The 24,593-nt window shown below is 44.3% G+C and overlaps 1 protein-coding gene and 1 long non-coding RNA gene across 2 annotated transcripts; both read right to left on the reverse strand.

Moving 5' to 3' along the window:
* Nucleotides 1-560: 560 nt before the first annotated feature.
* On the reverse strand, nt 561-5,479 carry LOC121719749. The gene is made up of 2 exons (XR_006034364.1): nt 2,735-5,479; nt 561-2,704 (listed from the first exon to the last, which is right to left on the reverse strand). It is a non-coding gene; the product is annotated as an uncharacterized LOC121719749 (long non-coding RNA).
* Nucleotides 5,480-5,564: 85 nt separating this feature from the next.
* On the reverse strand, nt 5,565-23,780 carry samd1b (sterile alpha motif domain containing 1b). Its single transcript, XM_042105075.1, has 7 exons — nt 22,456-23,780; nt 20,216-20,504; nt 12,653-12,729; nt 11,960-12,020; nt 9,347-9,452; nt 6,672-6,786; nt 5,565-5,793 (listed from the first exon to the last, which is right to left on the reverse strand). Exons 1-7 carry the CDS (start codon nt 23,683-23,685, stop codon nt 5,644-5,646), a joined length of 2,028 nt encoding a protein of 675 aa, XP_041961009.1. The 5' UTR covers nt 23,686-23,780; the 3' UTR covers nt 5,565-5,643.
* Between the last annotated feature and the right edge of the window lie 813 nt (nt 23,781-24,593).

Raw genomic sequence — 24,593 nt, forward strand, 5'->3', positions numbered from 1 at the left:
CCGGGGGCATCCACACGTTTTCATGTACCAATCCATGTCATGTACCAATCCAGAGGGTTTTTTTCTGTTTCATTCTGCCATTTCTCTCTCTTTCTCTCTATCTCTTCATCTCTCTTGTTCTGAGTCCAGTTGAGGACATTCCACACATGCTTGCCACTCTATTTCTCTCTCTCTCACTCTCTCGCTCTCACACGCACACCAGTCAGTATGCTTGGCCAGGCTTATATGGGTGGGAACGTATTGTCCCAGACACAAAAAGCTTCCGGTATACAATATGTGTTCCATAACTACTGTACACATTTGGCCTAAAATATCACAGGCTTGATTGGCCGCTAAAGAAACTTCGACCTCTAGATTTCATTCATATAATCATAAACAACTTCTGTTTCTCACAAAAGAACTTTGTGTTCCGTTGTGGTTCTTTAAGAGTGGTGCAGTTCTACCACAAAATCAAGGGACAATAAATTAATCTTGCCTATTCTCTGCCCCTCCTCCCTCTCTCTCACACACATACACACAATTACGATTACAGTCACAGAAACACAACTCATCCAACAATGATCGTTGTTTTTTTTTATTTTGGAATGTTCTGGTTTATTCTAAAAAAAAACGTTATTCTTTACAAAAACATACAGTTGTACACATGGACTGAAAGACAGAGGACACCCAAAATCACAGACACAAAGGTACAATACAACCAGACAAGATGAAAAGAACAACACCCCGCCCCGCCGCGCCCCTCCCAAGTGAACAAGTTGCCCTTATAGCATATTTTCAGTTTGTTAATATTCCCATACAAAAACAATTAATCAAACAAACAAACAAACAAACAAACAAACAAGCAAACAAACAAAAACAAAAAGGTTACGGTCACAAGCATTATTTGCCTTACGCCTTAACCTGGTTTTGAAAGTCCAGTTTAATGAGGTGGTCTTTTGTCTACAATCGTAGCTCTAGGGGGAACACATGTTAAAGTAAAACAGTAGTGGAATATCAGAAGGAATATGGTAATATTTCGCTTGCCCAAACTAGAAACATTGCTAAAAATTCCTACTCCAACAAGGAGGCTAAACTGGACACATAAGCGAAGTGTTGCGTTCGCATTGCGTCTGCTGCAACAATTAGCTCCCCCTATGATCAATGGAACTGGCTACACCAGATGTGATATCAGTGCGTAGGCTATGTTCGAAAAAAAAATAGACTAGTCTTCCAAAATTGCTTTTACGCGTTGCGAACGGAACACTTCATTTCTGCGCACGGTGTAGCTTCCCGGTCGGCCTGAAAAGATGCTGGTGTGGATGAATATAAACGTGGGCAGTTTCTTGGTACCATTTAAATGTAATCCCAATACCAAGTATATGCTGTCCCTGTGGCCGCAAAACATTACAGAAGAGGACACGGTGTCGGATTTTTACTAAACCAGTAAACGAGGGATGGAGAAAAGGAGAGCTAGAGAGATAGGGGGATGACAGTAAAAAGAATCAAAAGGAAAACTGACAGTGATCTTCAAAACTGATCTCCGATCAGCTGATTTAGAGAGACAGAGAAAGAGACAGTGAGAAAGAGAGGGAGAGAGAGAGAGAGAAAAAAGAAATAAAGAGGGGACAACTGACAGTGGTCCTTTAGAAACTATCTCAAAGCAGCCGATTCTTGAGCATCACTTTCTACTAAAAAAAAAAAAAAAAAAAAGTAAAAAAAAAGGTCAGTCCTGCATTTGAACCAAATCGGCCCTTCCAGTGCAACGTAACACATCAGCTCAAAGTCAACTTGCATAAATTGAATGTAAACATAAACACCGCACCACAGGGCCGTGGGTGGACACGCTAGGCCACAACCCCTCTCTGCAAAGGGATCACACATTCAATTGCATTAGTAAGATGGGGTCAGAGAGAGAGAGGAGGGGGGGGGGGGGAGTAATACAACTGGGCATAGTGGGAGAGGGAAAAAGGGAGAATGAGGAAAGAAAGAGTAAAAGAGGAAAGAAAGGAAGAAAAACGAGACTGGATCTAGTCCATTGGAACTCCATATTAGACAGACAGACAGACTAACTGACTGACTGACTGACTGACTGACTGACTGATCTGGGCCTCATCCTGGTCAGTAACGCAGCTATCTGGTTTACCAATGATGGACATTCCTCTTAACGATTGGGACAAACTGTCCATAAGCTAAGATGTAAAACGCCACTTTCTTTTCATCAAATGAATGACTGTATTAGAGAAGATATTCTTATCAGGGCCCAGATGGCAGGTGACAGATGAGTTCGGATCAGATTGATTGACAGCTGGGATGGATTTTTAACAGCGATTCTAAATCACAGAAGTTATTGAGTCCAAGTACATAGCTAAATAACTTATTGAGTTTGACTACATAACCAAATAAGTTATTGAGTCCAACTACATAACTAAATAAGTTATTGAGTTTGACTACATAACCAAATAAGTTATTGAGTCCAACTACATAACTAAATAAGTTATTGAGTCCAACTACATAACCAAATAAGTTATTGAGTCCAACTACATAACTAAATAAGTTATTGAGTTTGACTACATAACCAAATAAGTTATTGAGTCCAACTACATAACTAAATAAGTTATTGAGTCCAACTACATAACCAAATAAGTTATTGAGTCCAACTACATAACTAAATAAGTTATTGAGTCCAACTACATAACTAAATAAGTTATTGAGTCCAACTACATACCTAAATAAGTTATTGAGTCCAACTAAATACCTGGTCCTCAGTGCTGAATGATGAGGCCTAAATATTGGACGCTTAAGTCAGCACAAATCTTCCAGCTTTTCTTCAGGCCTGTGGAACATATTAGGTTCGGGGATGGGATTCTCAGAAGTCTTGGATGTAGGTGCCACAGACTGTTAAGGTGTAAAAATGAAATGGAGTGGGGTAGGAATGCTGGCCTACAGTATGTCATGTCATATGTCAGACATTCGCAGTTTCATAAAATAAAACGGGTGAAATTTAGGCAGCTATCCAATTACATGCAAAGTCCTGCTCTCGCAATCCATTACGAATGCAAACAGAAAGCATTAGTAATAAAAGAAAACATTGGTCTGAACTGAGACAAAACGTCTGAACTGAGACAAGGCAAAATGCTAATCGATTCACACACATCTTTTCTCTCGTAGGCAGATAGCAGTACAAATTGCTGGTGAGATATTACATACATGTTGCTTAAATTATTTCCCTCCTTTTTTTTTAACATGTGTCACTCCTTCAACTCAACACACCAATCAAAGTGGGGGGTGGAGGTGGAGGGGGAGGGAGCGGAGTTGTCAGGGATGACCAAGTCGTGCAGTAGTTAGCTGGTGAGCTTAAGTGTCCATGAGTCACAAAAAGACAAGGGGGCCCTAATTTAGACGAGGAAGTGCAAAGTCTAACGTGTAACTAACGCCAATTTAACAAACTGGGCAACATCTTGTTGCTGATTTCATCCGGATTCCATCCAACATCCAAAGCACAAACATCGGTGGGTAAGCTCAATCAATCATCAAACTAAACGATAGCTTTAGTTGGTGCCCGAGTCACATTGCTTACTGACTGACTTTGGTCTTTTTCTATCATTTAAATGAGGGCCTACAATTTTAAACATGAATATTTACAAGTTTAAAGGGAGGAGTTATGCTACCTTTATATTTTTTAAAAATGGGGGGAAAAAATCAGCCCCAACAGGACACTAACCCAACCAGAACATTCTAGAAGCAGACGAACAGGACTAGGAATCAATTGTTCCTATTTAGACAACTTATTTGGCCTGGTATTCCCCATGTGAGCTCTGCTTCTGGATCAGGGCTTGGCAGCCCAGTCGATAGGTTCCGCAGAGGACTTGATTGATACAGGGCCAAGTCTTGATTAGAATCGTGTATTGCCATAGAACTACAGAACCTTCTTTCAGAGCCTGGCCCCATTGTTAGTTCACAAGTGTAAATTCCAAGATGAAAATTACGTGATTTAATCCAATAGTAACATAATCCAAGTTGTAAATTACGTGTCCTGCTCCTGGCCGTAAAAAAAAAAGACATGTCCATCCATCTTAGCGTCCGAGTCGGGGAACGTGAAAACACAGTGGATTTTGTTTTTCTCCTCCCCAGAGGAACCAATCAGACCCTGCATACTTATGTGGGACTGCCGGTGTCAAGGTTTGAGGGGAAAAGGTTTCAATTTGCTCCAGTTTCTCTTTTTTTTTTTTTGCAATTCAAAAAGACATATGCTTAACAATAATAATAATAAAAAAAAAAAAACATACACAACACAAGATAAACAGATCCAAAGCATTTCCTGCTGGCCTTGGAGCTCATGTTTTTGTAACTTTTGAAAACAACGACAACAACAGAACCCACATATACAATTCTGTGCAATAAGCAAGGAGGAAAAATAGGGGGGGGGGGGGGGGGGAGTTATAGTACCACATAAAGTTCTGATTTGTGCTGGAATATAAATACGCACTTAGGTCCGTCAGAACAAAGAACCCAACCAGGGGGGCCAAAAAGGTCTATTCCAGCTCTTCAACCTGTTGGGTGATGCTCCTGGTTGCTCCAAGCCTGACATTCTCGAACATGCCCTCAGCATTAGTCTCGAAAGGCTTACAACTCAAGCCGTAATTGCAATCGCAATCGCAATCAAAGCCAGATGGGTCTCTGTGGGTAGATCAGAGAGAGGGAGAGAGAGAGAGAGTGTGTGTGTGTGTGTGTGTGTGTGTGTGTGTGTGTGTGTGTTGTGTGTGTGTGTGTGTCCATGTGTCTGAGTCTGCTGGACTGATCGACTGGTTGTTATTGCTGAATCTGGTCTGTGGTGACTAGTGGGGAAATGGCGCCCCCTGTTGGATCACATCAGGAAAGGAGAAAGTCCGTCACACAGGGGCATCTCACTGGCCAAATGTAATCCATCAATTATTATTATTCTTCGCAGGCTTTGTGTTGTTAATCCGTACGTGACAAAGAGAAAACAGTTTCTTTCCTTTATTCCAACTGGTTCGTAAATCCTCCGCAGCAATCCACGATGCAATCCAATACAATCAATCCACTGTAAAAAAAAAAAGATTTTCGAAGGATCTGCCGAAAGAATATTTTTGTAATTATGAGTATCCTTTTTCTTGACAGGGTCCATTATATTGGAGAAGTCCAGAGTGAATGCTAGAAATGTTCCTCTCTCTCTCTGTGTGTGTGTGTGTGTGTATGTGTGTGTGTGTGTGTATATGTCATGTGTGTATGTGTCAGTTCATAAATGTGCACTGGAATCCATACATACATACTTGTTGTCAAAGGTCCATGTGTCAGTATGAGTATAATACAAATAAGCAAAGCTATGAGTGTAAAGTATGTATGGCGATGAGTCAGTGCATGCATGATTGCATGTAAGAGATTATGTCAAACATGTCTTTACAAGCATGTATTTGTGTGTGTGCGCGTGTGTGTGAGCATGTGCGCGTGTGTGTGCGCGCGTGTGTGTGTGTGTGTGTGTGTGTGTGTGTGAGCATGTGCGCGTGTGTGTGCGCGCGTGTGTGTGTGTGTGTGTGTGTGTGTGTGTGTGTGAGCATGTGCGCGTGTGTGTGCGCGCGTGTGTGTGTGTGTGTGTGTGTGTGTGTGTGTGTGTGTGTGTGTGTGTGTGTGTGTGTATTGTCCTCATCAGCAGAAAGCGCCTTCGTCCTGGAAGTGCGTCTTCTGCAGAACCTTCACGTGCCGCTCGTAGATCTTCAGAGCGGGGCCGAGTCGGATGGAGAGGCCGGTGAGGACGTCATTCCGCTGCATCAGGAGGAGCGACTTGCCATCTATCTCCTGCGGAGAGCAGAGAAGAAAAAAATCCAAGGAATTATGGGAAATGTAGTCTGAATCAATCAGAGTCAGTATCAATGTCATTGTGCCATCTCTCAAAGTTACTCAGAGGAACCAGGAAAATGAAGGCTTTAGTGATACATATGGAAATACATAGACCATAGAATTCCAGTAGAGTTGAAGTAGAATAGAATCAGGAAGAAACGTAAGAGCCAACCGAACATTAGCCCAGTTCAGCTCTGTAGCCAGCTTACAATAAAGAGAGCCTTTCCCTTTTCATTTAAGGAAAGAGGGTTGGGGGAACAGGTAACCCCGCTGAAATACAATCTCAGATCTTTTGGTATTGTAGCTTCGGAGTAGGACACTGCGTGCTACGGCTCCCACAATGCTTCACACTGGGGATTCTGGGAGAACTTTTGGGTGGGGGTTTATTCTCTACTGTATGTCTTTATCTTTATTTACTGTTTATGTACGTTTAGTGTAGTGCGATTCCCTTTTTAGTTCTACCTCATGTGTGACCCTTCTTGTCGGTGTGGCTGTGTCCAACCCTGTGTGTATGATGCATGAGTGTTCTTGACTTCCCTAGAGTGTGCTGGGTCTGTGCCCCTGCTCCTGACCAGCAATAAAGCTGCATGTTGTGAGTCAAGCCTCGCACAAGTCATTACAGTATTAATAACCATAACACTGGCTCTCTGTCAGCGCTGGGTCATGTTTAAAGAATTTGCTGTGGCATCTCCTGGTGAGGTTGTGAGTGTATGTTTGTGTTTTTGCATGTGTGTGAGTGTGTGTGTGTGTGTGTGTTTATATGTGTGTGTGTTTATATATGTGTGTGTGTGTGTGTGTGTGTGTGTGTGTGTGTGTGTGCGCGTTCGTATCATTACCTGCGTCCTGAAGGCCAGTGCCTGCTCTGGGAAGCCCACTGAGGTGAAGTAGTTGACCACGTCCGCTACAGTCCATTCCACTGGGTTCATGCTGCCACTCTCCACTTTCACAAACCTACACACACACACAATTAATAAATAAACAACATAAAAGCAGAATAAATATTAACAAAGAAATAAACAACAAATAAACAATGATACGACATAATTTTAATGTGCTGTTCAAAAGTAATCAGTCAACCCATTGAATGAATTGCAGTACTTTTTAGTACTAGCACAATGGCCACTCAAAGCGCTTCACACAACCATAGACAACACAAACGCTGAATATTTAAGTCAAACTACATAACTATACTGAATATTAAAGCTGCAGTTGGCAAGTCTGACAGATTGAGGGGACAAAATTCTGAATGTTTACAACTCTCATGCCCCTCCCCCACTACCACCGAGCACCCTCTCATCGAGATTGTGCTTGTCAGTGCGCACCAGACTGCACCAGACTGTGATTGACAGTCAGATCTCACACAGCCCTGCTCTGATTGGGCCAGAAGAACCAGTAGTTGTGGATTTTTGCAAAACAAATAATAGGCTTTAGGTGGAGGTAGAAGTGCGTTTTTTTCCTAAAACCGGCTGATTTATGTTCTTCTGTTGGAGCATAGTGTCGGTTTCAGTGAATATAATCAAAAAAATCTTGCCAACTGCAGCTTTAAGGGCAACGGACAGTGATGTTTGTCCTGAATACTTGAGCAGTGACAACGTCACCACCTGACAATCAGTCGACCCAAGTTCAATTCCTGAACTTGACCTTTGCGAGTCCGTGTCACTTTGAGTAGAAGCGTCTGCTGAATACCAGTTAAAATACCAACTTTAACTTCATGGTCAAGGTTACCAATATATTTAAGGTCTTACTAACCCTATGCCTCTGTGTTTGACATCACAGTATATTGCTTTAGGCCTTAGTATCATGAAAATGACTAGTGGAAAGAACCAAGATGACTGTCAGAACTGCACTATTTATCTATTCTGTGAGCATTTTACATTTAAATGTATTCCCTGTCTAGATTCTTATTAACAAAGGCAACTTGGAAAACAAGTAGGGTACATGTTTTTCACTGAGTAGTCTGGCATTCAATTGTGCTTTTGAATGTGCACATTGTTATTATTAAGATAAATTAGCCTTTTCAGATTGTACACATTTGTAAACATTAAGTGGACATTCATCAGGAAGCCCAACAGCTGCAAACTCATTGAGAAGTGAGATCATCTATCTATAAAGCAAGAAGCGTCTGTGTGTCTGTCCTAATGTCTGTGGCACACATATCTTGCATATCTGACTGTTTGTCAGACTGATTTCAAACTTGGCAGGTGTCTTGCTACGGGCATTAGTAAGTGCAGTGCCAATTTTGACGTTGTTTGGATAAGAAATGCAAAAGATATCGTTAAATATATCGGAGAAAAGAAGCACACATTGGCTTTCGCTGAGAGCCACTCCCCCTCCCACACAGCACTGTACTGTAAGCTACCAGTGAGGATAGAAGCAGGGATTTGGCAGAACTGGATCATTGTAGGTTACACGGGTAAAAAGTTAAGCGAAAAAGTTAAGCGAGTGTGTGTTAACATGTCTGACCTGAACAATAAAGACCCCCTGTATGCGGTTTGCTTGCATAAAATGACTCCGCGGATTTTGCAACAACACACCAACACACACAGGTAGGCTATGCAGTGGCTCTTCAAAATGACGTAAAAAATGATGTGCAATAAACGGACACTTTGAATAGCCCAGGCTACTTTGGACTGTCTTTAGACTTTGAATAAGCAAACGACAATTCCATGCAAAGCATAACCAGCGACAAGCAATGAGTGGCAGACAGAGTGTGATGTCACTTATAGGCCACCAGAGACTATTTTTGAGTCACACCGTTGCAAATTTCATATGATGATGCATCATTCCACAAAATGGTTTGTTTTCTCTATTATCAAGTTATTCAACAGGTTAAGCATGACTCAAAACAGCTGTTAGGATTATATCATTTTGATTTGCAAAAAATGTCACATGCAGCCATGCCAATTCTGCTCACTTCACATTTATTATATTATCTGTATTCATTATTGAATACTTTTTATTGAATTATGTTTTTCCCTATTCTATTTTCAAAACAGGCCTATCTGCAGGCATGTAATTGGGCTACAGGAATAGCATGTTTGAATGGGCACTGCACTAGTAACACAAATATGAGATTAGACTGTTGTTAGACTAAACATTCTGAAGGTTCCATTTGAAGATGTTGTAATGAGCTCAAGCGATCATTTTAACTTAAAAATATAAATATATGGTATAGAACTCCATATATGGCATACAACTCCAATGGCTAGTGAAATGAACACTCCTCTGTCTTACAAATTCTAAGATTTAAGTATCTCACTAAAGATGGTCTAAGCAGGACTAGGAGGGGTTCTGTCTCAGCGGCTATCTGCGGTGCTAAAGCACACTTCCTAGTTTGGTCTCCGTCTCTTCCTCCGTAACACTCCTCCGTTTCTCCCTCCCTCTGTCCTTCTGTGCGTGGACTCCTTCCTCCCTCTCTCCCTCTCTCTGTACTACATTTCTCCGTTCATTCCTCTCTACCTCTATACTTCCAATTCTCCATTCATCCCTCTTTCTCTCCCTCTGTACTTACGCTCCTCCATTCATCCCTCGTTCCTCGGAGGGCCCCAGGTCTCTGGGAGACGCCGTCGGGGTCAGCAGGCAGGACGAGACGCCCACCTCCATCTTACAGTCCGAACCTGAGAACACGAACACACACACACACACACACACACACACACACACAAAGAGACAGAGAGAGTCTTAAAACACACACAGATACATACACACACACACGCAAGCGCGCACACACACACACACACCTCCATCTTACAGTCCGAATTTGAGAACACACACACACACACACAAAGAGACAGAGAGAGAGTCATAAATTCATTGGGGCAGCTGTGGCCTACTGGTTAGCGCTTCGGACTTGTAACCGGAGGGTTGCCGGTTTGAACCCCCACCAGTAGGCCCGGCTGAAGTGCCCTTGAGCAAGGCACCTAACCCCTCACTGCTCCCCGAGCGCCGCTGTTGTTGCAGGCAGCTCACTGCGCCGGGATTAGTGTGTGCTTCACCTCACTGTGTGTTCACTGTGTGCTGAGTATGTTTCACTAATTCACGGATTGGGATAAATGCAGAGACCAAATTTCCCTCACGGGATCAAAAGAGTATATATACACCTTTACTTATACTAAACACACACAGACACACACGCAAGCATACACACACACACATGCACACACACCTCCATCTTACAGTCCGAACCTGAGAACACACACACACACAAAGAGACAGAGAGAGTCATAAACACACATAGATACATACACACGCGCAAGCGCACACACACACATGCGCACACCTCCATCTTACAGTCCGAACCAGAGAACACACAAAGAGAGAGTCATGAACACACACACACTCACCCCAACACACACACACACACAGAGAGAGAGAGAGTCACAGAGAGAGAGAGAGTCACACAGAGAGAACACAGTCATCTCTTTCTCTATCTCACACACTCTCTTTCTCTCTCTCTCTCTCACACTCTCACACACACACACACACACACACACACACACACACACAATACATCATTTCACTCTCAATATATTTCACTAGCACACTTAATCTCAGAGCCTAAGCCTGACAACTCAAAGAGAGTCATTAACAGAGACATGCCCAAACACACACACTTCTAGTCTGGTTAGCACGCAGACCTTCTCAATTGTTAACTTTTTGAGGAGATATGTGTGATTAGAGAAATATGTGATTAGAATTAGAACACACACACACCTCTAGCCTGACACTCACTCACATACGCTCACACCCCACAAGCATTGTATCACAAGCATCACACACACATACAAACACACATACAGAGAGAGAGAGAGAGAGAGAAAGAAACACACACACACACACACACACACACCTCTTCAGTCCAAACCAAACAGATATAGTTTTTAACACACACCCAAAGTTGACAACAGAGTGAGATCCAGAGTCATAACACAACATATCACACACATCCTTTACCACCGGAACCTGACAACAGTGGGAGATAAAGTCAAACACACATGCACACACCCGCCAAACACACACAACCATGCACACACAACCATGCACACACGGCCATACACACACAACCATGCACACACAACCATGCACACACGGCCATGCACACACAACCATGCACACACGGCCATACACACACAATCTGAGTCTGATCACCCCTGTCACTTCTCCATGACAATGACACTACTCAACAGATATCGATTTTGTTAGTATATGTTTTGGGCTTTTTGTCTTTATCTAGTTAGTATAGGGAAGAGCAAGTGTGGGGAGAGAGATATAAGTATATATATATATATATTTAATATATATATATATATAAGTATATATACTCTTTTGATCCCGTGAGTAAAATTTGGTCTCTGCATTTATCCCAATCTGTGAATTAGTGAAACACTCTCAGCACACAGTGAACACACAGTGAGGTGAAGCACACACTAATCCCGGCGCAGTGAGCTGCCTGCAACAACAGCGGCGCTCGGGGAGCAGTGAGGGCTTAGGTGCCTGCTACTGGTCGGGGTTCAAACCGGCGCTAACCAGTAGGCCACGGCTGCCCCTGATGGGTTCAGGCTCAGGAACTGGCCGCAGGCGGGATTCGAACCCGGGTCCTTGTGGGCACGCACGTGGTGCAGATATCCCAGGTGTCCCATGTCAGCCCCACTGGGACTGTCTTAGTGTCCCCGCCGGCCTCACGCCAGCAGCAGCAGCGCCCCCTCAATATGCACTCACGCTCCAGTGCCACGGGCACATGCCCATGAGATAACCCAGACCTCACCCACAATGGACAAACACGCCATGGCAAGCCACATGTTCTAAACACACACACACACACACACACACACACACACACACACACACACACACACATACAAAGGCTAATGGCAACAGCAGCTCTACACACACATACATACACACACACACACACACACACACACACACACACAAAGGCTAATGGCAACAGCAGCTCTACACACACACACACACACACACACACACACACACACACACATACAAAGGCTAATGGCAACAGCAGCTCTACACACACACACACACACACACACACACACACACACACACACACACACACACACACACTGTGTAGGCCAAAGCAAAGGAGAATGAAAGAAGAACTTACAGCTCTTACTGGCAACAGAGGAAGTGAGGCACGGGGCATCAGACACCATGACCACTGGATCCTGAGAAAGAGGGGGAGGAGAGAGAGAGAGAGAAGGGGGGAGAGAGAGGGGGGGGGAAGAGAGAGAGAAGGGGGGAGAGAGAGAGAGGGGGGAGAGAGAGGGGGGGAAGAGAGAAACATAGAGAGAGAGGAAGAGAGAGAGGGGGAAAGAGAGAGAGAAGGGGGGAGAGAGAGGGGGAGGAGAGAGAGAGAGAAGGGGGGAGAGAGAGGGGGGGGAAGAGAGAAACATAGCGAGAGAGGAAGAGAGAGAGGGGGAAAGAGAGAAAGAGAAAGAGGGAGAGTGAAGGGGGGAGAGAGAAGGGGGAGAGGGAGGAGGAGGAAGGGAGAGAGAGGGATGGGAGGAGACATACAGTGAAAAAAAGAGAATGAGAAAGGAGACATAGAAAGAGGGAGATGGATGAACGCCCGTGTTAGAAATGGACCAAATTAGACAAAATAAATAAATGAAGAGGAGTGTGTGATGTGTGAGTGTGTGTGTGTGGGGGGGGGGCAGATTATACATGAGCCCAACTCAAATCAGTTTTTAATGTGTGTGTGTGTGTGTGTGTGTGGTTACATGTGAGTCTGAAGAGTGTTTATCGCCGCCTCAAATAAATGTGTGTGTGTGTGTGTGTGTGTGTGTGTGTGTGTTACCTGTGTGTCTGGGGGTTGCTGGTCAGTTGTGTCCATTTTTTCTTCCTCCTCCACCTGAGACACACTTTGCTCCACCACTGAGAGAGAGGGAGAAGGAGGGAGAGAGAGAGGGAGAAGGAGGGAGAGAGAGACTATTGAACCAATATTCAAACCTTGATCGTTGGTTGTTGTCTCTGTTTTGCTTTAAATGTAACAATGTGCTTTGGCAACACTGCACACGAAAAGCCATTGACAACACACCTATCTGAATTGAATTGAACTGACACACTTGTTCACTGAACCAATATTCAAAGCTTTACATTATGGTGCCCTGGAGGTCTGTCAGGCTATCCTGCTGTCCAACACATTCATTTCCCACCACTGTCACAAACCAGGGCCAGCAATGTGTCCAGCAAACACTTCATACAGTTATGTTTATCTTTCACACTTCATACCGTTCTGGGGTGTGCTTCCCGTACAACTACGGAGGTTAGCTTTTTACTAACATGGTACCATGCATTGTTTAATAAACCAACATCTAAGTTACCAAACTTCAGTAGTCTGGACTAAGGTGGTTAATGACGTATAGTAACACATGGACTGGCACATCTGCAAATAACAGAGACCTAATGATGGACTACTTTAGTTTAATCTGTGAATCACCTGTTTTTTTTTTTTTGTTTTTTTTTTTTTTTCATTCATGGTCAATTAAATTAAATTAATTGGTTTATATAGGCTGATGCTGACCTTAAATGAACGACGGCTTTGAATTTGCACACAAATAACTGCCGTCAGTGACGTCTTTGACATGAAGATTCCCGGAACTAAAGCCGGAACTGCTTTTTACTACAGGTCGAGAGGTATAGTTTGAACTAACTAACTTTACGACAGTGTACACAAACGTTCGTTGGAACTGTGGTTTATCACACCTGAGTTCAATATCTCTAGCCACACCCAGGCCTGATTACTGCCACACCTATTCTCAATCAAGAAATCACTTAAATAGGACCTGCCTGACAAAGTGAAGTAGACCAAAACAAAGATCCTCAAAAGCTAAACATAATGCAAGAGCCAAAGAAATTCAGGAACAAATGAGAAAGAAAGTAAGTGAGATCTATCAGTCTAGAAAAGGTTCTAAAGCCATTTCTAAAGCTTTGGGACTCCAGCGAACCACAGTGAGAGACATTATCCACAAATGGTGAAAACATGGATCTGTGGTGAACCTTCCCAGGAGTGGCCGGCCGACCAAAATTACCCCAAAAGCGCATGATGACTGGGGTCACAAAAGACCCCACAACAACATTCAAAGAACTGCAGGCCTCACTTGCCTCAGTTAAACTCAGTGTTTATGACCCCACCATAAGAAAGAAACAAAAATGGCCTGCATGGCAGAGTTCCAAGAGGAAAACCCCTGCTGAGCAAAAGAACATTTAAGGCTCGTCTTATGTTTGCCAGAAAACATCTTGATGATCCCCAAGACTTTAGGGAAAATACTCTGCGGACTGACGAGACAAAAGTTGAACTTTTTGGAAGGTGTGTGCCCCGTTACATCTGGCATAAAAGTAACATCGCATTTCAGAAAAAGAACATCATGCCAACAGTAAATATGGTGGTAATGGTATGATGGTCTGGGACTGTTTTGCTGCTTCAGGACATGGAAGACTTGCTGTGATAAATAGAACCATGAATTCTGCTGTCTACCAAAAAATCCAGAAGGCAAATGTCTGGCCATCTGTTCGTGACCTCAAGCTGAAGCGAACTTGGGTTCTGTAGCAGGACAATGATCGAAAACACACCAGCAGGTCCACCTCTGAATGGCTGAAGAAAAACAAAATGAAGACTTTGGAGTGTCCTACTCAAAGTCCTGACCTGAATCCTATTGAGATGCTGTGGCATGGCGGTTCATGCTCGAAAACCCTCCAATATGACTGATTTACAACATTTCTGCAAATATGAGTGGGCCAAAATTCCTCCACAGCGCTGTAAAAGTATCTGGGAATCTGGCTTGATGAAAAACAAAAGTTCTCTTTCCATATAAACTATCTTACCAAAAAGCTGAGGCAAAAGATTGGTCTTCTGTACAGAAACAAATCAAGCCTCCCCATGTCGTGCGGAAAAAGGATTGTTGAAGCCATTTTCAACAATCCCAGAGAGGCAGGGTCTCTTAGAAGTAAAGATGTAGGGGTATTCATCACTCTGTGTAAACCCATGTGCACAAATGATGAAACAATGTAATTTTAATGCTTTTTAATATGAAATTGTAAAGTATTTGGGGAGTTCATCCTCTACAGGACATAATATAATTAAAACATTCAGCGAATCCAGAGAAATCTGGATTTTCTGAAACAAGGGAAAGAGCTGAAAAACGAATTGGATGGCCGTGGTCTTTTGGACCTCAGATGGCACTGCATCAACACCAGACCTGTTTCCAGACCTGTCATTGTATGGGCTCAGGAAAACCTCTGATAACCATTGTTTATGTCAGTGTTTCTCAAACTTTTTCAGACCAAGGACCACATAACCAAAAAAAAACCCCTCACGGACCACCTAGCTAAAAAAAAAAGATTTCAACAGTGTATTACACAACAGACCTACTCACTGAACCACCTTGCTTATTGTCTTTGCACCTTGCTTATTGTGTCAGAGGATTCATATGATTTAAACTGGCATAGCTTACATAAGCAGTGTTGCAGAACTGTTTGGATTTACATACAAGTTGGATCAATGTTGCAAACAACTCATCTATATTATATTTTACCACGTCTGCTTGCGGACCACTTGGGGTGGCTTGCGGACCACCAGTGGTCCCCGGACCACACTTTGAGAAACACTGGTTTATGTGCACAGTTTGATACTCAATTCCAAAAATGCAGCCAAAAATTGTATTAAGACATGATACAGAAAATACCACCATCTTATCTGGGCCTGCGCTTGTTTAAAATGGACTGAGGTAAAAAAGGTCCTGTGGTTAGACCAATCAAAATTTGCCAATCTTTTTGGAAATCATGGACTCATCTGGGCTAAAGAGGAGAGGGCCTATCCAAGTATCCAACCTATCCAACTTGTTTAGTGCTCAGTTCGATACCCAACATCTATGAGGGTGTGGAGGAGCATTAGTGACAGCATTTCATTATCAACTTTAACAAATGGTCTCCTCAGTTCCTAAAACATTTACAGAATTTTGTTATGAAGAGGGGAAGCCGCCAGTGTTGTAGTACTCGAGTCCGAGACTCGAACTCGAGTCCGAGTCATTAGCTAAATTTAGAGACTCGTGACTTGACTTGGACTTGAGCACTGAACGACTCGAACTTGGACTCGGACTCGTGCATTATTCGTAATACTAATTTTAGTTCAAGGGAATGTTGGGCTACTGCTTCGTGTCGTAGGCTATAGCAAGTCACATCATGTTCACATGCAAAGCAAACTAACGTTAACTTTAACACCAAAATGTTAAAGTTTTACTATTACTATTTCAATGTAGTAGGCTATTGCCAGGCAATATTAGTTCTCATACATGACATAACATTACCTAAGATTACACTGCTGCTGGATAGCTGATCATCTTGACTTGGTGAACAGTGTTTTCCCTGACTGACGCGAGAAGCGAGGTTCCATTCATTCATTTTCATTCGGGGCGTGCCCTGCCGTGCTTCTGTCTGTTAATTTGCAGCAGGCTATTATCGGATGAAAGAAAAATAAACTAAACGTTTTCCCGATCAAGATATAGCATACTTCTTAATTTTGGTGTCATAAAATATAGAAGCACAACATTAAATTGCCTAGTAGAGTGTCAATGTAGGCCTACGTGTCTGCGCAAGTGAAACTGACAAACTGAACCTCTCGTGGGTAGGCCAGAAACAACTATATTTAAAACCACGAATGAACTGGATTACTGTTACTGTTCAAACGAGCGATTTGATAGCCTAATCCACTGCACGAAAAATAAGGAAATAGAAACGTGTTCTATTTCTAACAGGTGAATATCGTAGCAAATAGTATGGCGATGGCAGCTTAAAAAAACATTTATTTCACTCATCTCGCTGAAATGAACGTGGCCTGTTGCACAAATAAATTAATTAGGCAGATGATCTACATCTCCGTTAACCTAAAGCTAGTTTTCATCTCTATTGTTGACGTGAAATATGTCTCCATAGTGTCAGTGAAGTGATAACATAATTATGCAGTTTCCGGTAGCCAGTGTTCACGTCACGGGAGTCAGAAAGAAGCTACCAAGACGGGCCCTGCTCTGTTTCTGTCCCTCCCAAATTGCGCTAAAATTGTGCAGGCTATTTAACAGCCAGAATTTTAATGCCCTTTTATGATCCACACTACCTCTTACAAAATAGGCCTACTCCAACGTCCATCTAGCTCTTTTTAAGTATGAACTTCTACAACACTGCCTATACAATTGTCAGCAGTCAGTAACAGCATAATGTGACTTAATGGTCTGTGTGATTAGGATGTGGATTGCTCATTTATTATGAGTAGGCCTATAGGCTATGGTATAGCTATGGTATGGTATTCTCTCCGATATAATAAATACAACACCTTGGGTTTGGCAAGAAATTTGGCAATACTACTTTCACACAAGTGATGGCACCCCTGCTTGTAGACAGAAGATTGTCTGTTTTGCTTTTAAGGATTTTATCTGCAATGGAAAAAAATGGAACGACATGTAGGCTATGCTTACTTTAGTGCTGGACTTGGACTCGACTTGATCAATAGCGACTCGACTCGGACTCAACGTGGATCAATAGTGACTGAACTCGGACTTGACTCGGATGAGTAGTGGACTCGACTCGGACTTGACTTGGAATTTTTTTTTAATGACTTAGACTTGACTCGGACTTGAACACTGAGGACTCGAACCTGGACTCGGACTCGAGGCATAGTGACTTGACTACAACACTGGAAGCCGCACAGTGGTAAACATGCTCCCGTACCAACTTTTTTTGAAACATGTTGGCATCAAATTCAAAATGAACATATATTTTCCATGAAATAGTCAACTTTTTCATTTTCAACATTTGATATGTTGTCTATGTCCTTTTTGCTGCTAAATATGGGTTTACGAGACTGGTATATTATCACATTCTGTTTTTTTTTTTTTTACATTTTACACGCCTCAACTTTTTCTGTTTTGGGGTTGTAGTTCCAACTATGTAAGTTGCTAGCATAGTTGCTAACTATGCTTTTGGGAAATGCACCCCTGTTTATTGGTCACTCACATCAGCACATTGGTGGTCTTATTCACCTTTTAAGAGGTTACCATTACCAGGCGCGCCTGCAGGTGTACGTCCGTACGCACTGTGCGTACCACCAGGCTCAACAACGAGATAAAATTTCCCTGTGTGTGTGTAATGTGTATTCACACCAAATTGGCCCACCATACCTTCCCAACTATGCACAGTATCCCATTAGCTGCCATCAGGGTATTTACAATTTTCTATTACGTAACTTAGTGAACACTTATCAAAATTAACGCGCACACATTTTGTTTGAGCAGGAGACACAATACGCATGCAGGCACGTAGGCTACTTGTTTTCTTTTACTCGGCTATCTATCTATATATGGTTATCAGCACACAATGTTGAGCTAATTCACTAATTCAATACTCATGATGGATCACAAGTTTAAACAACAGAAAGTATGGAGGCAGCAAGGCTAGAGGAGTTATTCCAGATGGGCAAGAATAAGGTAGGCAATTGGTGTGCTTGTCAGAACGTTAGACTGCATTACAGCTGTTTAAAGCCAGACGTCAAGAACAAAACAAGATAACTTTAGCCTGTATAGGGCTGTATCAAGTTGTCCAAATGAATAGGTCATAGTAGACGTTGTTGTTGTATTATTGCATGTGGATGTTGTTATGCTATGTAGGCTATTTTTTTGCTGACCAATGCACGGCTAAACCGGGAAACGGACAAATATTGTCTACGCGTATTTCATTTTTTTTTGCGGGGGGGCGATGGGTCGGGTGTGCGTACCATAGCATTAATTCCTGCAGGCGCCCCTGACCATTACAGTAGCAGTTTCACCTAAAGCAACTAAAATGTACAGATGACTGTACTTTAAGCAGTGAAGTGGACACTCTATGCCTTTTGTTTTGTTTTGTGTTTCCAAATGCTTTTTTGTCCAGATACAATTGTTTGTATGTGTTTGTTACACATCTTTCAGTAAAATTACATTAGCAGCAAGTGCAAGTCTCATTAAGTAAAAGTACTCATTTGGCCCTTTAATAAATCGTTTTATACAGTATGCCACTCTCATATCATCAATCATATAATCATAAGCAACATGTTGCTGTTATAGCTTCTAGGCTACAATTATATACACCAGATATACCACATAAATCATACATCTCTTTCCAGGTTTTGGACTTGCCTCTAATCCTTTTTTCCCCACATTTTTTTATATTCAGAAAGGTTTCTATAATATTTGATGTAGCTGTTCATAGCACATATAGACTGTGGAGAAGTAGAAGTGATCCTGACTACACACTGATTTCTGTGAGATGTCAGACCTAAAAAAAAAAGATTAGGAACCACCGGTTTAAGCTTCAACAGTGTGTTGTATTTCCAAAGGTTGCTATATTTCCCACGATGCACAACCTCCATATTAAAACCTCCAGTGTTGCTCCAATGGGGTCTAGGCATACTGTATAACTGTTAACTACCCAATGGAATGTGCCTTTGACTAGTAAGAGGCTGTTTACATCTCTATTAGATAGTTCCAGCCTCTCCCTACTAGCCTAGAATCCAGCCTGAATTTACCCCGCCCACAACATTTGAGTTCGGAAATTCGGTCTGGAGTCACTCCATTGAGAAGTCTCTATTCCCCACCCAGAGGTGTTCGGGCCAATCAAATCGTCTGGACGGGCTTTATACGATGATGGACAGATGAGCAGATGAGATAACGTAGTCATCCACGTCAACTGAGCGTAAGTTACTTGAGTTGATTTTGTTTGCAACAAAAATGCTGGAGAAGCAAGATGTTTAGATTCCGCTTCGTGTCTGTTGCACAAGACATCAACGGCGGAATAACATTAAAAGACAAACAGAAAAACAGCAACTAAGGCTTTTGTCAAGAGGAAGGATGTTTTCTGTCCTACTGGATTCATATATTTTGTGGCTCTGATTGGTTAGGTCTATCCAATTGCGTGCAGAACCATTTTCCCCCTGTGTCAGTTGAAACACGCCCCATAATCAAATCCAAATGGCGTGTTACCAGACTCACGTTTTGATAACAATTCGAGACTGGCTTCCCTAGTCTATCGCCTGACCATAAAAGCTTGAATTTGTTTATTTAGCAGAGACAGCACAGACCTTGCCTAAGGGCATGGATCATGCTGTATCATTTCATTTTTGGGATATGGTATGTCTGCATCCGCTTAACCCAGCATATAATGCATATGCATACACCGAGGAAGCCGTATTAAAACTCCTCTATAATGACATATAGTTATGTAGTATGAGTAGCATGGTAAAGGAAAACATAGAAAACATTGGACGTGGAAAGGCATAGAAAGGCCACATTAAATCCTCCTAACATACACACACACACACACACACACACACACACCTTACCTTCATCACTCAGCTGGGCCTCTGTCTTGACAGTGTGGTTCAGGGTGGCGGGGGTTGGGGTCGGGGTGGTGGTGGGAGAGGAGGGGGGTGGCACTGCTTTCGCCACTGTAGCATCGGCATGACCCTTGACCTTCGCCTGTGGCACCTGCTCATCTCCCTCTGCCTTCCTCTCACTCTTCACCTCCCTCTCTTTCTCCTTCTCTTTCTTCTCCTCTTCCTTGTCATCCTTTTTCTGTGCCTTCACTTTGCTGTCCACCTCCATCGTCTGTTCCTCTCGTTTCGGCTCCACCTGTCAATCAGCGGCAGTCACAGTAAGACCGCAGTCTCTTTCCACCACTCTCTGATGGCAATTCGCATGATGGCAATTAATCTGGAAGACTGTGCCCAAAGAGCGGCAGTCGCTTATAACAAAAGCAAAAAACACCTTAAACATGTAATGTTATTTGGTCGTTTTAACTGTGACTTGGGAACTACCCGTGCATTATTTGCTGCTCCGGTGGACTAGATTTCTGGCTTCGCTCTTACATTGGGGCAGCGCGAAGCTTTGCTGCCGAGCAAGGTGATCCGTCGCTTGAGTTCATCAATTGAACCCGGTTCAATGGAACTCAGAGCTGCAAAGGGCCGTCGTTGTGATATACGTGAGACATAAAGTGAAGAAAGGGAAATGTTTCGCTGCTTTGTTTCGCTTCTAGCTTCTGTTTTGAGTGACGGGAGACGCTGTCATCCGTGCGAGATTACTCAGCACCAATTTTTTTCCACTGTAAAAATGTCAGCCCAGCGCGAAACACACACACAATTTTACATCGACACACACCAATCAGGCATGCGTGCCCCTGAAACGTCCGTTTCCTCATTGCTCCCCTCAGTCCCGACCTCTTTACGTCCAGGGGTTTGTGACAACGCGTGCGTGCCGTTTCAAGGGACCGAGCTGCCTGTGACCTACACAATGTCGCAACAAAAGCCGCTCCACCTTTTTCCATTGGCACAACACAGTCAGAGCGCTTCGCGACGTTTATTTTCAACTCATTTATCACCTTTCCTGCCAATAGCCTACTAACCCCCCCCCCCCCCTCCCCCTTGACAAAAATATGCAGTAACCGAAAGAAGAAACATGTTCAACCAAAGGGAGAATAAGAACTGGACGGGGCGGCGATATAACACACATAGCAGAGATGGGCAGTGGGATTGAGTCGCACAAACGGAAATAAGAGGCTTAAACCAACATCGGCGGTTAGGGCTCTCGCCTCTGTCCGCACCGAGTTTCCGCCATTCGCGCGTGCTTTTTTTTTTTTTTTACCTCGCATGACCGAGGTAGGCTACTGAGCGAGCGGAGGCTCGCCCGGGATCTGCGCGAGACTCATAGCCTGCCCCCTCCTCTCCACCAGTCACCCCTCCTTCTCTTCGGAGCGCCTCTAACTTACGGACACCGCCTAGTGAAAAACATCCAGCACAACTTTCCCCCGAAAATTGGACATAAAACAGCCAAATCATCCACGACAACGCAACGCCGTCGAAATCCACCCCGTTAGCGCACGACTCAGAAGATAAATGACACTTGAGGGAGTCACGTTGTTGCTTCGACTGCGGGTTTAACAACGATGTTCTCTCCGTCTCTGTCTTTCTCTTCCTCGAGGCGCGCGCATGTGTGAGGGTGTGCGTGGATCCTGGTACAGAACAAGAGAAGCGGCCGCGCCAGATTGAACGCACGGCGCTAGCCCCAGCTCTCACACACACGCTATGCACCTTTTGTGCTCTCTCTGTCTCAATTACACACACACACACACACACACACACACACTGAATCAAAACTGACTGATCGCTCTCGCACACACACACAGCCTACAGTTGCGTGTCTTGCAAAGCGAACATGTTTGGTGTCGGTTTTTCCCCCTTTTTTCTTTCTTTTTTTTCGCTCGACCCACCGCTCCCCAGAGCCCAGTCAGCTCGTGAGCCACCCGTTCTGTTCACACACAGACACACTCACTCACATCCATAGACGTCCCTTTAAACCGAGACTGACGTGGGTCAGGCCTACAGCCGCGCCATGAAAATAGTTTGCATGTGAGGCAGGTTAGTTATTGACGGAAAACAGAAAGGAAAGACAGTGACGGGAATTAGACGGTGCGAACGTGTCCGTGTCTTTGCCATTAAGAAATTAAGAGGTGTGTCATCATTTATTTACGGACAGACACGGTGTAACACCGTGCCGAGCTCGGGACGTGTATATAATATTAAGTTACCTTCTTCGCGAGCTGTCTGTCCTGCAGTGCGCTCTTCAGAAGTCTCGCGGATGGCTTGGCGGCCCCCATCCCCCTCGTAGGCAGGGCGATGTGGCCGAGGTGGGTCCGTCGGAGGCGACCCCTCGCCACCTCTCGCTCCAGCACGGCTTTGACTCGGCTGCGGGTCAGCTTCTCCTCGCCGAGGCCGCTCTGCGTGCTGAGGTAGCCGAGGATCTCCTTCAGACCTAGCGGCGTGGGGGCCCGTGGTGTTGCGGCGGACGCCCGACTCCGCTCCGTCAGACTTCGTACGGACTCCACCAGCCGGTCACCCAAATCGGCGCTGGCTTGGTCCGATGCTTCGCCCTCGCTCGGCCCCTTCGTTGGGCCGACAGCGGCGCGGAGTTTGGGTTTGAGCGTCGGTTGCAGTTTTCGGCTGAGGTGATTATTGTTGCCGACATCACCACCGCCGCCGCCACTGCTGCTGCTCGAACTAGCACTCGTGCAAGTTTTCTTTGCCTTATCTCCGTTGTCCTCGCGGCTAGGCGAGTGCGTCTCCTCTCGCGCTGCTGCTGTTGACTTGGTGTTGTGTTGACTCGCGGCATCACACACGTCGTCCTTCTTCATGTCTTTCGAGCAGTCGGCCGAGTTGCAGTTCCCTCCAGCTTGTGGCATTAATCTCTTGTCTTTCGGTGCACTTGCTTTCACGCCACAGCCGCTCCCGACAGTGCAGTCCGTTGCGCCACAACTGACACAACTGTTTCCGCTAGTCTGAGGCAAAACCGTTTCGCTCTTCTCCGACACAGTGACTGGGGCTGGGGCTTGGGCTTGGGCCGGGGGGTGGGGGTCAAGGTTCTGCCTCGCCTCCGTGGAGTCGGGGTCCTTGTCTCCAAACTCCTCTTGGTCCGTGAGGCTGTGCGCGCTGTCGCCGTTGTTGTTGAAAGTGGCGTGTTTGGCTTGTTCGCCCAGTGACTCGCCGCTGCCGCTACTGCGGTCGGGCGTGAGCTCACTCTTTTTTCGGCTTTTCCTTTGCACTTTCGCGGCGTTCCGGTAGGAAATCGAGCCCTTGTAGCTAACTTTAAGCACTGTCTGTTCTTGGATCAGTTTCTCCAGTTCTGCACGGGTGCGATCTGGGTCTGACCCGTGTCTCCTTCGGACCATTCGACATATCCTCTCAAGGTCCGGTCTGGCTTTTCGAGACCGCAGCGAATCGATAGTCTCCAAAATCCAGTCGCGGTATTTGGGTTCTGACATGTTTTCCGAGTGGGTTTCGTTGGGTTTGGCCCGAGCGTCTCGGTTTTGTTGTCTCCGAAGTGACGCTGAAAGCTCCGATCCGCTCCGAGCCCGGCTAGGAATGAAGCGGAAGCAGCCTGCTGTACGCCTGCGTTGGCCACGATGTGCGCTTAAGGTGGACTGACAGAGAAAAAAGGGACGCACTCAGCGCGGCAATGCTGTTTAAGGTGGTATTGCGGAGATAACAGATTTTTGCGCACCTTACCACGCCGTCTTTTGTTCAGGCTCAATCCTCAGCCCCAATATTCTCTGACCTCGATATTCTTGCATCAGAAAAGGAATCGGTCTGAAATTTTATACGAAATATATCTTGCTTCTCATCAAATGGTCAAGCAACCACAAACCCAACCATGACATGCTGAATTTTGAAGGCTAAATGTTGATGTCCAATATATAGGCCCTAATGGAGCATAGTTGTCTGCATTAATCATGTTACCATTCGGTTTTATTTGAATTATTATCATCTGTGATGCCTTCGGTGCTCAGATGAGTATCTGCCCTTGGCTTTACAGTTTCTTGACAAACGCATCAAATCGTCTGATAAGCGTAGTGTTCATAGTCACATTACCATACAACAAACACGCAACAGATAACGTCATATTTTAACAAGTAAAACTTTATTGGAATGATACGTGTTTGTAAAATACTACATATCGTTGTATTCTCTGTTTTAAACGCACGCACGCACACACACGCCCCCCCAACCCAACCCATCCCATACCCATACATACGCTGTCTTGGGACGCCTCCCAAAGAGGGTGTTCAAATAAAATAGTAGGCTACTTGATGGGGTCAGTTAGTGTCCAGCCTCAAAAGTGCGACAGATGCAAGTCAACGTTTTACCCGTTTTGGGAAATAAGTGGGCCTAG

The sequence above is a fragment of the Alosa sapidissima genome, chromosome 9 (genome assembly GCF_018492685.1).
Source record: "Alosa sapidissima isolate fAloSap1 chromosome 9, fAloSap1.pri, whole genome shotgun sequence".
NCBI lineage: Eukaryota > Metazoa > Chordata > Actinopteri > Clupeiformes > Clupeidae > Alosa > Alosa sapidissima.

Excerpts from the sequence above, each read along its gene's own strand:
- samd1b (XM_042105075.1), bottom strand. The coding sequence starts at position 23,685 with ATGTCAGAACCCAAATACCGCGACTGGATTTTGGAGACTATCGATTCG. Across the intron at positions 12,021-12,652 it reads AGCAACCCCCAGACACACAG|GATCCAGTGGTCATGGTGTC; the intron begins GTAACACACACA and ends CCTCTTTCTCAG. Across the intron at positions 9,453-11,959 it reads CTCTGTTGCCAGTAAGAGCT|GTTCGGACTGTAAGATGGAG; the intron begins GTAAGTTCTTCT and ends TCGTGTTCTCAG.